Source organism: Cibotium barometz, chromosome 17, assembly GCF_041138505.1.
Source record: "Cibotium barometz isolate CiBa-2024 chromosome 17, ASM4113850v1, whole genome shotgun sequence".
Taxonomy (NCBI): domain Eukaryota; kingdom Viridiplantae; phylum Streptophyta; class Polypodiopsida; order Cyatheales; family Cibotiaceae; genus Cibotium; species Cibotium barometz.
This window is the reverse complement of record NC_141062.1, coordinates 18,577,084-18,592,477: the sequence shown is the minus strand read 5'-3', so window position 1 is coordinate 18,592,477 and position 15,394 is coordinate 18,577,084. Positions and strand designations below refer to the sequence as shown.

Sequence of the window (15,394 nt, the reverse complement as noted above, 5' to 3'; positions counted from 1 at the left end):
TGCCGCTAGGCCTTCCACCAGGGCATGCATAATATGTGGCATGGTTATTACTATTTGTTTTATTTTAGAAAGTTCTAGATGACTTAAAGGAATATTATCGGGCAGGGGTTGTCTCCATCCTCGATCCAAACGGAAAATTGCTCTGGTGAACTCACTGAATCTGAAGGGGACCTTCAGAAGAATATCACCAAGCGAGCCGCCATTATAGTATGGGAAAATAGTGATCCAAGGAGATTCTTTTGTGAAGGCAATACACCTGACAATTGATGGGTGTAGAACTTGCATGCCCTGCTCTGCCTGGAAGCTCTCGAACTTGGCGCTGCCTTCTCCTTTGTAGTGCTTTCCGCAAAAAGTAATGTGCTCCGGCAAAAATGATATACCTTTAACTGTATACTCTTTTACTGTGCCAAAAACGCCAGAGCCTATTGTTCGCCCTTTCGAACAGAGCCTCGTGCGGGATGCCAATGAGGTGTGTGCACATAGAATTGTAGATGGTACGATTAATGACACCTGTCCCACTCGCATCTGCCTGGCTGGACGTTGCAGCGACGTCCTAGGCAATGCGCACTCTTTTGGGGAGGGACTCTGCATCCAGCGCCTTCATGCGCTTGCTCTTGGCTCTTTGCTCGCTCCATACAACGTCCCATAACTGTAGACGTTGCATATTAGCTTCAGGCGGGGCAGCATCTCTAAGATCATTACATGCTACACGCATGCTCCCCAAAATGGTTCGTGTTATATGTTGATGGTTGAAATCTGCTATCTTCTGTCTATCAAGCAACTCAGCGTTGCCTCCGCTTCGAAGCCGACGCTGTGCATTTTCCCATATCTGGTCTATTAGATCTCGCATGAGTATCTCAGACTCATTGATCTTTTTGACAACGTCATCAGCACATTGTGACACTGTGATGACTGCTTCAATGCGAATTGCTCGTAGAACGATTTTACGCTCTTCAGGGGAAAGCATGTTGGTCGTCTTCGTAAATCTAGCAAATATCACTAAACACAAAAAAACAGAATATCAAACATTACTGAAATCAACATCAAGCAAACGTGAGAAAACAGCAACAAGTGTATCATTACTTATCAATGTTCAAACAAAAACGGAATATCAAATAATTTTAATGAACTCAACATCATCCAATACATCATCAAACGTGAGAGAACAGCAACAAGTGTATCATTACTTATCAATGATCAAACAAAAACGGAATATGTAACCTCATTGCATCATACATCGACCAATGGTATATTGCATCATACATTGACCAATGTAACCTTTGTGCCGATGAAGCAATGTAATCTTTGTGCCGATGAAGCTTGAGTGTTGATGGAGAGCTTTGCTTGCTAATCTTCTAGCCCAGCCTTCCCACCCCCTTACCGAGTATTCTCAAGCCAAGGGTTGGGGCCAAGTCTTCACCGCCAATACCTAATCCTCCAATGTACTACTTTCTCGAGGCAATCATGCCACACCAGATTCATGACATTCTCACCCCGACCTCTCCACCATATGCCGAGATACCCTCACACATTTAGATTCAATTGGATGGAATGTGGGGTACAAAGTGATGTGATAGATGTGACTTGAACTTCAAAGATGTAGGTAGGATCGCTTACAATGCTTTACACGAGCTCATGCATAATCCATCATTTCATTAGCATGTACTCATGCTATACTTGCCCTTGCAAAGCTCTATCATCCAAACAATATTGACACCAATTACAACAATCAAGGTGAAGCAAGTAGTATGTGGATTGGCATGTATCTTGACATTCCCAAGCATATACATGGCTTGAATATCACACCAATGATTAAAGAAGAATCAAAATGATTCCAATGGTCACAAATAGCAACACAGCCATGTATTTCCCTCTCTTATAGCTATGGAAAGCCTGATTAGGGTTTAATTCATGCTCATATGCATCAAGAAATCTCCAATGTAATGGAAATCCTCTTTTTAGCACAAAGCAATGCCCTTTATTTCTCAATGATAAGCACACAAGCACTTATGGAGCAAGTAGGCTATGCAATGGTTCATGGAGCTCCCAATTTTTGCCTTATCTCTAGTTTCTTGATTGAAACCCTAACACCAAAATTGATGATGAAATCAAGCAAAGAAAAGTGTAAAAGGTTGCTTACATGATTGCTAAGCACTTTTCAAAGTTGAAGAAGCATATTTTGATCATCTTCATCACCATTTTCTCATGAGATGAAACTCGTGGATATGCAATTGGTGAAGAAATGGTAGCCAAGCATGTGATATTGAAATCAATTTCTTCCAAAAAAAACGTGTGTAGTCCACGGGTTCTCACAACCATGTAACCGATCGCCATCACAGCTTGTTAAGTTTTTCTTAAGAGTTTGGTTTCCATTGATTAGATGCTTTGACAAGCATTAATCATGGCTTATAGCTCTCCTACAAGAGTGCAGATGCGCATAGCGCACTGTGGGCCTCAAAGCAAAAATCATGCAAAAATCCTCTTATTACAAAGCTGATTAAGGGCCTTATGCTTGCTTAAGCCATTCCAAAGATTAAGCAAGCTCCAATGTGAGCCTCAAACTCCACCAAATGAAGGAAAATAGGCGTAGGAAAATGCAGCCTCATGGATAGAAACACTCCATGAAAATCACCATGGAAATCATCATTGGATAGCTCCTTCTGGAGCTTATTCCCTAACAAATCAAAGCCCTAAAGTATGGCAAGGTTGTAGGCAAATATTGAAGCCTAAATGTACTTGGACAAAGATCAAACAAGAAGAGGGAAAGAGCAAAAACATTTTGGACTAGTAAAAGTAATCATGATTAGTAAAATTAATAACTTTCTTCCCCCAAATTTCATCCTATGATTTGAATTTAGGAGTAGCTCACTCAAAATTTGGTCCTCACCAACCCATGGCCCCACCATGTCCATATTCTTGATCAAAAAAATCATGAACATGCATAAAATTCAAAAGAAAAATACAAAAAATTCAAGAAAAATGGATCAAAACAAGAGCTCTGATACCACTGCAATGAAAGAGGCCCACTCATCACATGGAGTAGACAACAAGGGTGTAGGTCACCATCCTAGATCTCATATGGGAGAATCTCACCAATGAAATCTTGGGCATAAGTGCTCACCAAGAAGACAGATGTCTATAGAGTGAATATGATCAAAAAGGTATAATGCCCATGAGCTCTGTGTCTAATGTAGCCCAAGGCTCCCAAAAGTACACATGTAAATGACCCTAAGTCCAAGTGCCTAGGGCCCATCCCCCATGTGCATGTACAACCAAATCTACTTCATTACAGTGAGAATCTCACAATGAAAGTGTGTCTCAAGACCTCAAAAGTGGCCCTTCCAAGTGGATTTAGTGTTCTAAAACCACTATCTGGCTTTGGCTTCAAGGAAAATTCCAATGAGAAAGCCTCAGTGGGATTTAGTGTTCTAAAACCACTCTCTAGCTTTGGCTTCAAGGAAAATTCCAATGAGAAAGCCTCAGTGGGATTGTCAATCTTTCTTTTATAGCATCACAAACCTGATGAAACTTTTCTAGGTGGTCATCATCCTTGAGATGTGGATTAGCTATGTTTTTCCAAATTCAGAGCCTTGTCCAAATGGAGAGGGATTGGAACTTGGTTCCATCATGATGGTGAAGAAGCTTCCATAATGTGCTTCTTAAGAAGGTGGGACTCCTACTTGCACTATGATGCATGCTTACTTAATGGGTTTATGGATTGCCCGATGGTACCTTGACGGTCTTGAGGTTATTAGTCCTTGCACTCCTTCCTTGGAGCTTTGTCCAAAGATAGGGTGGTTTAATGCCCTTTTCACAAAATTTATAGCCCTTTCATTGAGTCTCGGGTTTACAAGACCGTGGTGGCTCCCATGTTAGGGGTTCCACTGTTCCTTTGCTCACATCTATGTTTAATTGGCTCATTTTGACTCAAATATCCTTACTTGAGGTAGATCCTATGAAAAAGTCTTACCTTTTTAACCGGGAACCACTCTGTCAATAAGTGGTGGTGCAGGTCATTTGCTAGGACCAAAGGTTGGGTGGGTTTCCAATAATTAGTCTAGAAGGAGCTTACATCAAAGGGTTCAATGTGTTTCTCTTTGGTGAATCGGTCTTGCTAGATGGCTTCAAATAGGTGTGTTAATTGAACTGTGGTGAAATCATGTTATTAGTTCTAATTAGTAGGTGAAACCATGCTAGCCTAGGAAGTGCCTAACAAGACTCCTAGTTCACCTTGAATCACTATCTTTAACCTTTCTATTGTGTCATCTCAAGTGCCTACCCCCATTAACTAGATAGTCTTGTCCTCTAAGCCCCATTAGAGGATTCAAGAGGTCTCAAAAAGGCTTTCTAAGAAATGTGATATCATCTTCACTTTAAAAAATAGTTGGCTATATATACCTTGAGCATAATAACTTCAAATTTATCAAAGCTAGTCTAGTGATAACCCACATGAGGGGGTTTTGATGTAAGAGAAGAAAGATATCACTTTCCCTAATTTTGACCTAGCTAAAGCGTTAAGGTAAACTCTCTCTCTCTCTCTCTCTCTCTCTCTCTCTCTCTCTCTCTCTCTCTCTCTCTCTCTCTCTCTCTCTCTCTCATGCACATGCACAAGCATAAACACACATGTGTGCATGTCCCAAATGTGTCAGATATGGATGTTTTTGAAATTCCCAAAGTGCCACTAAAAAACAACACTTTCTACCAAATAGACAAAAAATGTGCATGTAACGTGAGAAAGATATCATTTTCCCTCCAAATTTCAATTTAAGTTTTGATAATGTGTTTGTAATGGTGGCTTGTCTGTCATTGGTCCATGCCCACTTTTCCATTTTCTTCAAGAGGTTGAAGTGCCCCTTTTGAGAACGTAATAGCCAAAACATTATCGTGGTCTCTCTCTCTCTCTCTCTCTCTCTCTCTCTCTCTCTCTCTCTCTCTCTCTCTCTCTCTCTCTCTCTCTCTCTATTCTCTAATGTGATTGTAATGGTGGCTTGTCTCTCATTGGTCCATGCCCACTTTTCCATTTTCTTAAAGAGGCCAAAGTGTCCCTTTTGACAACGTTAATAGCTAAAACATTATCCTGGTCTCTCTCTCTCTCTCTCTCTCTCTCTCTCTCTCTCTCTCTCTCTCTCTCTCTCTCTATATATATATATATATATATATATATATATATATATATATATATATATATATATATATATATATATATATGTATGTATGTATGTATGTATGTATGTATGTATGTATGTATGTATGTATTCACACTCACACGTGTGTGCATAACACTAAGTCTCAAATGTGTTAGATATGGATGCTTTTTGAAATTCCCATAGTGTCACTAAGTAAAATTTTGCCACCAAATAGATAAATATTTGCTAGAGACATACATAATGCATGTTGGGAGTGTTGCTAAGCCATGCTAGAAAATTTTATGCTTTTTAGCCCTATTCTCACTATGTTGAATCTCCTTCGTAATACTTGTCTTAACTTTAGCCACAATGACTTACTTCAAAGATAGATTCTTTACATAGGATCCCTTTATCGGTTTCCACTACTTTATGGCCTTGAAGACTATGATTCCATCTATACATTAGTTTAGCACATCTATATATATATATATATATTCTTGGTTGTAGATAACAACAATAATTCTCTTTGGCTAGTGAACCCAATCATTATCTTTTTTGAATAATTAAGACTTGACATTTCTACTTGACTTTGCAATTGCACACTCCCATTAGACACTCCCAACTCCCTTTATGTAAGGGTATGATATTTTATATAGTCAACTTTATCAAAATCTCAAAGCATGTCACAAGATTTGTGCACCATGAAAAGTGAGTGGATAATATAGGTTTACAAGAAAAGAGTTTATCTTTCCTATTTACAATGGTATCTTAAGACTTGGTAGAATCACTTTATCATATTTACAATGGTACCTTAAGATCTTGTAAAATCACACGTAATCGCTCACTCATAATGGCATCTTAAGACCTTGTAAAATCACTAACAATAGCATCTTAAGACCTAATAAAATCACTCACAATTGCATCTTAAGACTTGGTAAAATGGCATCTTAAGACTTGGTAAAATGGCATCTTAAGACCTCGTAAAATCACTCAGAATGGCATCTTAAGGAGTAGTATATTAAGGATGATTAACAAAGAAACTACATTAGAATTTTTGGAAATTTAAACTATATAAGTGAAACTGTTACTATATATCATGATGAAACTTCCAACTTTGTATGAAAGGTTTAGTATGAAAGGTTTAAAAAATAATTCCAACTTTGTATTGTATGAAAAGTCTAAGCAAAAATTTGTACTTCATATTGTATGATAAAACTTCAAACTTTGTATGAAAGGCTTAAACAATAATTCTAACTTTGTTTTGTATGAAAATTCTAAGCAATAATTTATACTTAGTATTATATGATAAAAATTCCAACTTTGTATGAAATGTCTAAACAATAATTCCAAATTTGTATTGTATGAAAATTCTAAACAATAATTCATACCAACTTCGTACGAGAAGTTTAAATAATAGTCCATACCCATGTAAAATGTTATTAAAGATGCAATTTCAAAATTAAGTAAACTTATATATTATAAGGTTGAAGGCTTGAAAGTATAACAATTTATGGGCATATTTTGCAAGGAAATGCCCTTCTCCTCATGTTACCTATGGGAGACTCACCCATTCTGAAGGGGACCTTATAGCTCCTTATCACCTTTCCCACTTAAGACTAGCATTTTTGAAGGCACAAAGTTATTAATTGTGTTAGTTATAAGTTAAAAAAAAGTATATTAACAGTGATGAGTTGCCTTGCACATGCAACTATGTGTTCACATGTGTGTACCTTCCTCATCACATCATCAACAATTTGACAAGTGCACATGGCCTCACACATGCAACTATGTGTGCGCATGTGTGTACCTTCCTCATAAACTATTTGAGAAGTGCATGTGAGGTCCTCCAAATCTAATGGTGGAACTAACATGGAATTAATTAAATAAGTTTTAACTTGATTAGAAATGGCAAATTGTATTAATAATTTCAATATAGAAAACTTACATAACATAATATGTAAGTAAAATATGTATATATTAATAGTGTGTGGCCTTGCACATTCAACTATGTGTGCACCTTCCTTCCTCGTTAACAATTTGACAAGTCCACAATGTGTGGTGGTCCTCCAAATCTAATGGTAGACCTAAGAGGGAATTAATTAAAGAAGTATTAACTTGATTAGAAAAGGAAAATCGTATTACTAATTAGACTTTATAATTTCATACACAAAACTTAAATAACAGAATGTGTTAGTGAATGAATGATAATATTAAAATTTAAAATAAGAACATTAAATGGGCCAAAAAGGGACAAATTGAATTCATGATCTTATACATATTAAGCCATTCCAACAAGAGAATTAAATGGGCCAAAAAGGGGCAAATTGAATTCATAATCTTATACATATTAAGACACTCCAACAAGCAGGATCTTAAGTTTAGATTATCTTGTTTCCACCATGTATGGGATGCATTGGCACTTATGGTTGATGGATTGGAGGTCACATGATGGTCACATACACTCAATGTAAAACGTGTCATGTCTCACATGTTTTTTAATCTTTAGGGCACTTTTCTTGGTGCTATGACTACTGACCCAACAAATAATCACGATAAAAATATTTTAAAACTATATATAAGTTTTTATTGACTTCTTCTTCCAAATAAAGATATCAAACTTGCTATGGTAGGGGGATAAAATGGCTAGTCATATTTGTGTAATACTAGATTTTGTTTTATTATAAGGTTCAATTATTTCAATGCAAATGATATAAATTAAATTAGAGTGATAAATGCAATGAATTAAATTAGCGTGATGGAATAATTGGTCAACAACCATCAATGGTATCTAAATATGTGAGGTCAAGAATCCCACATAAATCAGTTGAGTGGCGGACACTGCAATTACAAAGCCATCCAAAATTTTCTGCAAGCAAATAGTATTGCATAATAAAAGAGAATTAAATGGTTATTGATGAGGTAGACATGTGATTTTGACAAAATGCAACCATATAAAAGAGTAGAGATCTAGACCCACATACCAATTCAATACTTTTTGAGCCTTGTAGCTTGATGTCCTTGGATGCAAACCTATAATGAAATCAAACAAGCTTGCTTATAACCAAGGAGTTTGTTCATGCTTGAACATACTGTACATGGAGTGACCATAATCTAAAGCATGTTTAGAGCACATTCTACTTCACTCTCTTTATTTTGGTTTGGAAATGAGCTATATAAGTTGATTAACTTTTTAAGGCTAATATAGCTTATGGTGGTTGACCAAAAAAACCCAACTTTCAATTTGACTTTTGTAGCATCAATAAAGCATATATATTTCATTCTTGCATACAAGTACAGCCACATATAAACATGCATGAATACATACATGCATACATATATGCATGTATGTATGAATACATACATGCATACATATGTATAAATATATGCAGGTACACTCACATATAAACATGCATGCATACATACATATAGATATACATGGAGGATCAATAGAGTTTCTAATTACCCAAGGGCCAAGAAGGAGAGTAGCAAGGCCACAAAACCAACGGCGGCTGCTGCTGCCACAGTTTTTGGGCCCCATTGTCTCAAAAGAAGGATTCCAGCTAGTACTGAAGCAACACCCACCACTCCAGCTATGAGTGCAAAAGGTATAAGCACAAATGTGGCCGCATTTCCTTCCACATCATCTGCAAAAAAAAGGAGGTGGATATTGAGCTACCCTCCATTTCAACCAATTGAAGAGTCTCGTTCTCTAAGTCGGTACATGATTAAATGATATACAAGGTAGTGCCCATCAAGCTGCTTTGTTTCTTTAATTTCTCTTTTTTATTTTGAAGTAGAATCATGGCTTGAATGGGTCATATTAAGTTGCCTGCTCTCTAGCTCATATCATAATGCACAATTGTCACTTAAATAAGAGACCATAGTAACTTTTGCTAGTGATTTAAGCAAGAGACAAAAAGCACAAAATTTTCAAAAAAAAAAACACACACACACACACACGAACCATGAGAGGCATTTTTTGGGGGGGTCAAGATCGGGCATTGAATAAATAACCCCTAGGTAGTGACACACAGTGTGGTACACTCTCTATTAGACAGCTATAAAGGTTTGGGTTTGAATTTCTCTTAATGTGAAACCGCCCTTACCTAGTTGAAGGTGGCCGATCCCCCGCTGCTGCTCTTCTCTCTCTCTCGCTCTCTCACACACACACACACACAACCCCCCCGCCCCCCCCCCCCCCCCCCCCCCCACACACACGTGTTCTGCTTTTGCATAATCGATTATAAATAGCCACTCAAAGTGTTGTAAAATAAGAAGACTCACAGGTTCCATCGATCAAGCCATTAATAGCCCACGAAGAAAGGCCCAGCACCACCAAGTAAAGCGCGCAGTTGAGAAAGAGAAGGGCGCCGGCCAGATGCGCATGACTCCTCCCGGATCTCCTAGCAGCCATTGAAATGAGTTTAAGCGATGGCTGATTAGCGAGCTATAAAATTGTGGATACGAACTGCTGCTGCTCAGCTGCTCTAAAGAAGAAGAGAGAGCTAAAAGCAAGGCAGAGAAGGGGTCCAGCTGACAAAAACGATGCTTTTTTTTTTCCTCGTCACACAAGGCGCTTTGTAAACGCGGAGAAGGACGGACGCTGTGAATAATAATACTTCACACCACGAAAAGGCCAGCAGGCTCTTGTGTTTGGAGCCTGCTACACAACGTTGTGCTCACGGCCGGCGGCCTAAGGCATCAATACCGAGGTACTTCCAGTTGGCCTTTTAAAAAAAAACAAGCCCAATAAAGACAAATTTTCTTCTCGGTAACCACAAAATACAACCAAAATGCTAGTCAACTAGAACCGATATCTATCTATTCTATTTAGCTCAAGTTTCTCCCCTACCAAGAGAAAGAGCACATATTCACGTTGCTCTTTTCTTAAATTTGAATTTTCTCATCTAATATCATTTCAATTTCTTGCTCTTTTCTTAAATTTGAATTTTCTCATCTAATATCATTTCAATTTCTGAAAGGACAACTAGCCCTTCTTACCCAATGATTTTCTTAAGAGAAAAATAGGGACCTTCCTAAAAAGATGAGCTTTTCATGATGAAAACTTCAACATGTACGTATCTCTCTCTTTCTCTCTCTCATCTATTTATAATATAAAGCATGAAGAAAGTTGGACTTTTCTTTTTGCCAAATGGCATGATTTTTAGATGTGCCCTAGGCTTCACTCTCCAAGTGTTTGAAATTTGAATGGTGTTTTAATTCTTCTGCAGGCCAGAGTCGTCCCTCTGTGAGGGCCAGAGCCCAATTCGTTATTAATAAAATACTTGAGGACCCTTTCCTTTTTTCAAATTGCCCTTCTCAAACGGCTATAGCATTGAAAGACATGGCGGCTCTCACTAGTGAGAGGAATTCAACAAACGTTATTATATTTTAAAATACAAGCATTGGAGAGAGAGACGTTGAAACACTTTCCTTAATGAGAGACCCAACTAGACGTTTGAATCATCCCCTCTCTCTTCTAAGCAATGTTACTACTCTCTCTTTCTCTCGTGGCACAGAAATGGAGCTCTCTCCTCTCTGTTTATCTCTAAGTGCATAGGCACAAAGGACTGCATAGGTCTCTCTCTGTGTTCTCATTTCCTCGCTCTTTCTACTAAAGGACCTTTACAAAAAGAAGCAATTTTGTTGGGCGGGTGGTAGTAGTCGATAGCGGGAAAAGGACAATAGGGAGCCTAAAGGATGATATTAACGAAGATGGCGAAGGATCCGACAGTGGGCTAACATTTTTGGTGGTGCCGGATGAGCTGACGATCGGTCGGAACAACGGCTGACTGGCTGCTTCTCTCTGTGTGTAGGCACAGAGGACTCATCTCTCTCTCTCTCTCTCTCTCTCTCTCTCTCTCTCTCTCTCTCTCTCTCATTTCCTCGCTCTCTTTCTAAAGGACTTCTATAGAAATGCCTTCTCATTGTTTCTCCCTCTGCATACGTTGCAAAAGTGTCTTGCGTTACCACCTTGAGCTTGTTTCCTCGTCCGTGTCATTTCTTTCCTCGTCCTGCAATCTACTCCTTGTGCCTTGACCAAGCTTTTCAGCGTTCCTATCTTGCCGCCTTTGTCTGGTTCTCTTGCAAGCCATGAAAAGCTGCATATTGTCATTGCCCTGGAGACAATCAGACAGAGATCATCTAACTTAAGAGGCGAGCAAAGCAAAGAAGATAGAGACCACCGAGCTCGTGAGGCTAGCAAAGCAAAGCGATCAGATAGAGACCACCGAGCTCGTCAGGTGAGCAAAGCAAAGAAGATAACTTACCAGGGTAAAGAAGACAATGCCACACCAAATCATGCAGCTTGTAGGGCGGGGGACGAGCTGCATCTTGCCGTTTCCATGGAGACGATTAGACAAAGACCAGCTAGCTGGGGTGAGGTGAGTAAAGAAAAGAATATGTCTTACAGAGCAAAGAAAAGAAGACAAAGAAAATGAACACAATACCTTCAATGTAGGAGGCGGCAGGTTCTGACATAGCGTGGTAGGTTATGTACTTTATTCAAAACATTTGTCAGAGCGGGAGGCCTAAAAATTCAAAAGTTTGCGAGGTATTGAAATTTTCACCCGCCGTGGTTTGCCCCCTCCGACAATACACGACAGCAAAATCTTGCCCCCAAGCAAGTGGAATGTGGCCTAAAATGCTTCAAAACACCAATAGGCCAAAGGGCACGCTATTGGATTTGATGGTGTGCAATGTGAAATGCAATGACCCTTGACATGCTTATGAGTTATATAGCAAGGAACTGTAGACAAAAAGAAGTAATGAAAAATTGTAAATAGTGTTGGATTATTAAAAGATCTTTGCACATGCAAAAATTGAACATTTTTAATTTCTTCCATTCCAGGGTGAACGATATCACCAACTATCAGTGTTTTAAGACACCATGCACTAGTCCCACTAGTGTGGATTCCATTTTTTCAATCCGTTTAGGTTTTCAACAAACCAAAAAAAAGTTATGGAGCGTGCCCTCGAATGGGTATGCAAAATTTTAGTACAACATTGAAAGTCCCTTAAACCATACCAAAAGTTCTCAATTGGATGTGTCCTATGGTTGAGGAGAAGCTCACGTAGTATACTTTAGAATGATTACTTGGTTGTATGTATGTGCAGAATAAATTTTTAATGTTTTTGCATAAAGTGTTATAACATATGCTATTTAGAACACATGTCTTACATGCCACATCAAACTTGTAATAATTTAATAATTAGATTATAAAATTTACGTCTGTGTTTTTGTGGTCTCATATTGAAGATTGGAATGTGTACTACTCCTTGGGTACCAAGTTTGTCAAATTCCATTGAACAATGCATAAGTTGTGGGTAGGGCAAGCTACCTATGTACAAAAAATGCCCTGAACCTCACCAAAAATGGCTACACACAAGCATGCATTGACCCGCGAGCGAAGGACAATAGGGAGCCTGAAGGATGGCGTGCGATCTTGTTGGGCGGGTGGCAGTAGTCAACAACGGGCGAAAGACAGCAGGGAGTCTGAAGGACGGCGTTGACAACGATGGCAGAGGATCTGACAGTGGGCTGGTGGTGCCGTCGGTCGGAACGTGATTGGCTGGCTATTTCTCTGTGCACGTAGGCATAGAGGAATTCTCTCTCTCTCTCTCTCTCTCTCTCTCTCTCTCTCTCTCTCTCTCTATATATATATATATATATATCTTTCTCTCATTTATGCGCTCTTTCTAAAGGACCTCTATAGAAAGACTGGGTGGGTGGGAGTATTCGACGGTCGACGAAGGACAACAGGGAGCCTGATGAACGACATTGACGAAGATGATGGAGGATTCGATAGTGGTGGGTTGTCATTTCTGCTGGTACCCACGAGATGAGGGAGTTGAGGGTCGGTCGGAATGGCTGACTAGGCATGATGAACAACACCTGCAATGTAACGTACAGACCATTCACCGTCAAATTTTACACGTTCAAGAATGAAGAGTTCCAACTATGGCAGCATTATCTCCCATCAGATAGCCAATGTCACCTCTTCCCTCCATGACGAATCCCATGCTTGCGTTTGGATCAGCTATGACAGTTTGGAGCTGAGGGTCAGTCGGAATGGCGGCTAGCTGGGCATGAGGAACGGCACCTGTAATGTAACGTACAGACCCCGTCCAATTTGGAACATTCAAGAACGAAGAGTTCCAACTATGGCAGCTTTATCTCCCGTCCGACAGCCACCCAATGTTGCCTCTTCCCTCCATGACGAATCCCATGTCTGCGTTTGGATCAGCTAACGACAGTGACAAGCCTGTCTTGACTTTCGTCTCGTCAAAGATGGCAATGAAAAACCTCCCCAACCCCTCATTTTTGTCCCTCTAGACCTGTCGCCAAACATGTTCGTGGGCTTCTCTGCAACACCACAGGCAGATCTACGGCACAAATCCACAGCATCCTATCGTGGCATTTTTCATCCGACAGCACTGGCATTCTCCGGTATCCCAAAGAGGAAACCTGCGTCAAAATGCCTCCTTCCAAAATACAGCCCCAAAAAGAGGAAAGCTCCAAGTGCATTCGTAATTTTTTATTTAGTTATCTAATCATTGCATTAGCAGTAATTAATCATGTATGTGTTCCTTGGAAGAAGAAGGGAGATGCAATTGCCTAAAGGTATATATTTTATCATATTTTTGGCAAATTAATAATTGAAAAAAAAATATGCTTGATTTAATGTGTACAAGAATCGGCTTAATAGAATGTGCAAATGTGCACAAGATTATTATATGTGAAAATGTGCAAAAAGTTATTTTATGTAACAAGGCCCACTAGCAATTATATTTGGGCAAAGGTTTTTATATGTACAAACCTTAGGGATTTTGATATGACTAAAAATATGCAAAGCAATACCCCAAAAGTGGGACAAGCAAAAAGCAAGCCCAATTTTGTACGCTCATCTATTCTTAGCTCCTTGGGCTATTTTTATGAATAAAATTCTCAAAATACTCAAGTCGTGGAAGTGGAGCTACACACTTGAAGGGAGAAGATTGCACCCAATCTGTTTTAGTGTGTGGTATTCTCTATCCTTTACTTTTGATGGTGATGTTATTCTAATTCTTTTGTCTTGTATTATGCTAAATTATTTAATTATCAATTTCAATTCAAGTCTTTGTATCAATTATGATGTAATTTGTGAGATTTTTAATTAATTCTTCAAGAAATACAAAAAGGGTCCCCTGATACATGACACTGAGTGGTATGAGAGCATGGGTGTACATTCTTGAAGAAGGTCAAGCTCATAAGAAACCAAAGGGTAAAGGGGAGAAAGCTTAGAAGACCTTTGGGCCAAAGATTTGAATAGTTATGGTTTTTGTTTAGACCCTTTGGATAGAGATTAGAATCAAAGGCTAGAAATTAATGCCACCCTTCTTCCAAAACCACTAATGTGGAAGAGAAACCACGTTTAGTTTCTCAAAAGTGGTTTTGAGAATTTGAATTTGTTTAGGGAGTGAGAATGAGTAGCCAAGAAAGTGCAAAGCCTAGCATGAAGCTACACCGCTTCGTCGGCCCTTGCCCATCGTACTGGAAGCACACCATTTTACACCATACCCAGGCTGGTCAAGACCTGGGCAGGTTTTTGCCACGTGAGCCCATCCTTTGAACACTCCCCGGCCAGCTGTTGCAACCGAACTTTCCTTAGAAAAACACACATACCAAATGCTCCCTCCAACATTCTGGCGTAAGACAGTCCTTTAAGAAAACACGGTTTCTATGCAAGTTTTCAGTTTTGATTTTCTTTTAAATACAATGAGTATATCTTAATTCCGTATCCCAAGTTTTCAGTTTTGATTTTCTTTTGATCACAAGTCTGGATTCCAATAGAATTTCCTGAATTCTGTAACCTAGATCCTCAGGAACAAAATCAAAGGTCTCAATTTAATTTCAGATTCGGTGGGTGATTTGAGTGAAGATTATTGAACTGGTCACATCGTCTTTTCTTGAAACTGACGAAGGAATTACGTCTTGGTCATAGTCTGATTCAGGGTTTAAGTCTGGAAAGATTCTCCCTGAACTATCTTTCTCGGAGAGTAATATTTCAATTACTACTTTACTAAATTTTATTCATTGAGTATTTTGCTTAACTGAATTCAAAACTAGTCACGAATTCCTATGAGAAATAAATTAATCATTTATCTAAAATTTTGACTTCGATAGATCTTCTGAATTTTCTCATTACCATCCTAGAGAATATGAAACAGTAGAATTTTCCTTCACAAAGTATTTACTTATTCATTTACTAATATTCATGGGATTTAAA

The 15,394-nt window shown here is 38.8% G+C and overlaps 1 protein-coding gene across 1 annotated transcript; it reads right to left on the bottom strand.

Annotated features, from left to right (window-relative positions):
- Positions 1–7,376: 7,376 nt before the first annotated feature.
- Positions 7,377–9,699, bottom strand: LOC147629735 (membrane protein PM19L-like). The gene is made up of 4 exons (XM_086811953.1): positions 9,411–9,699; positions 8,590–8,770; positions 8,108–8,156; positions 7,377–7,992 (listed from the first exon to the last, which is right to left on the bottom strand). Exons 1-4 carry the CDS (start codon positions 9,538–9,540, stop codon positions 7,915–7,917), a joined length of 438 nt encoding a protein of 145 aa, XP_086668079.1. The 5' UTR covers positions 9,541–9,699; the 3' UTR covers positions 7,377–7,914.
- Between the last annotated feature and the right edge of the window lie 5,695 nt (positions 9,700–15,394).

Excerpts from the sequence above, each read along its gene's own strand:
- LOC147629735 (XM_086811953.1), bottom strand. The coding sequence starts at position 9,540 with ATGGCTGCTAGGAGATCCGGGAGGAGTCATGCGCATCTGGCCGGCGCC. Across the intron at positions 8,157-8,589 it reads CTCTCCTTCTTGGCCCTTGG|GTTTGCATCCAAGGACATCA; the intron begins GTAATTAGAAAC and ends ATTTCATTATAG. Across the intron at positions 7,993-8,107 it reads GCTCAAAAAGTATTGAATTG|AAAATTTTGGATGGCTTTGT; the intron begins GTATGTGGGTCT and ends ATTTGCTTGCAG.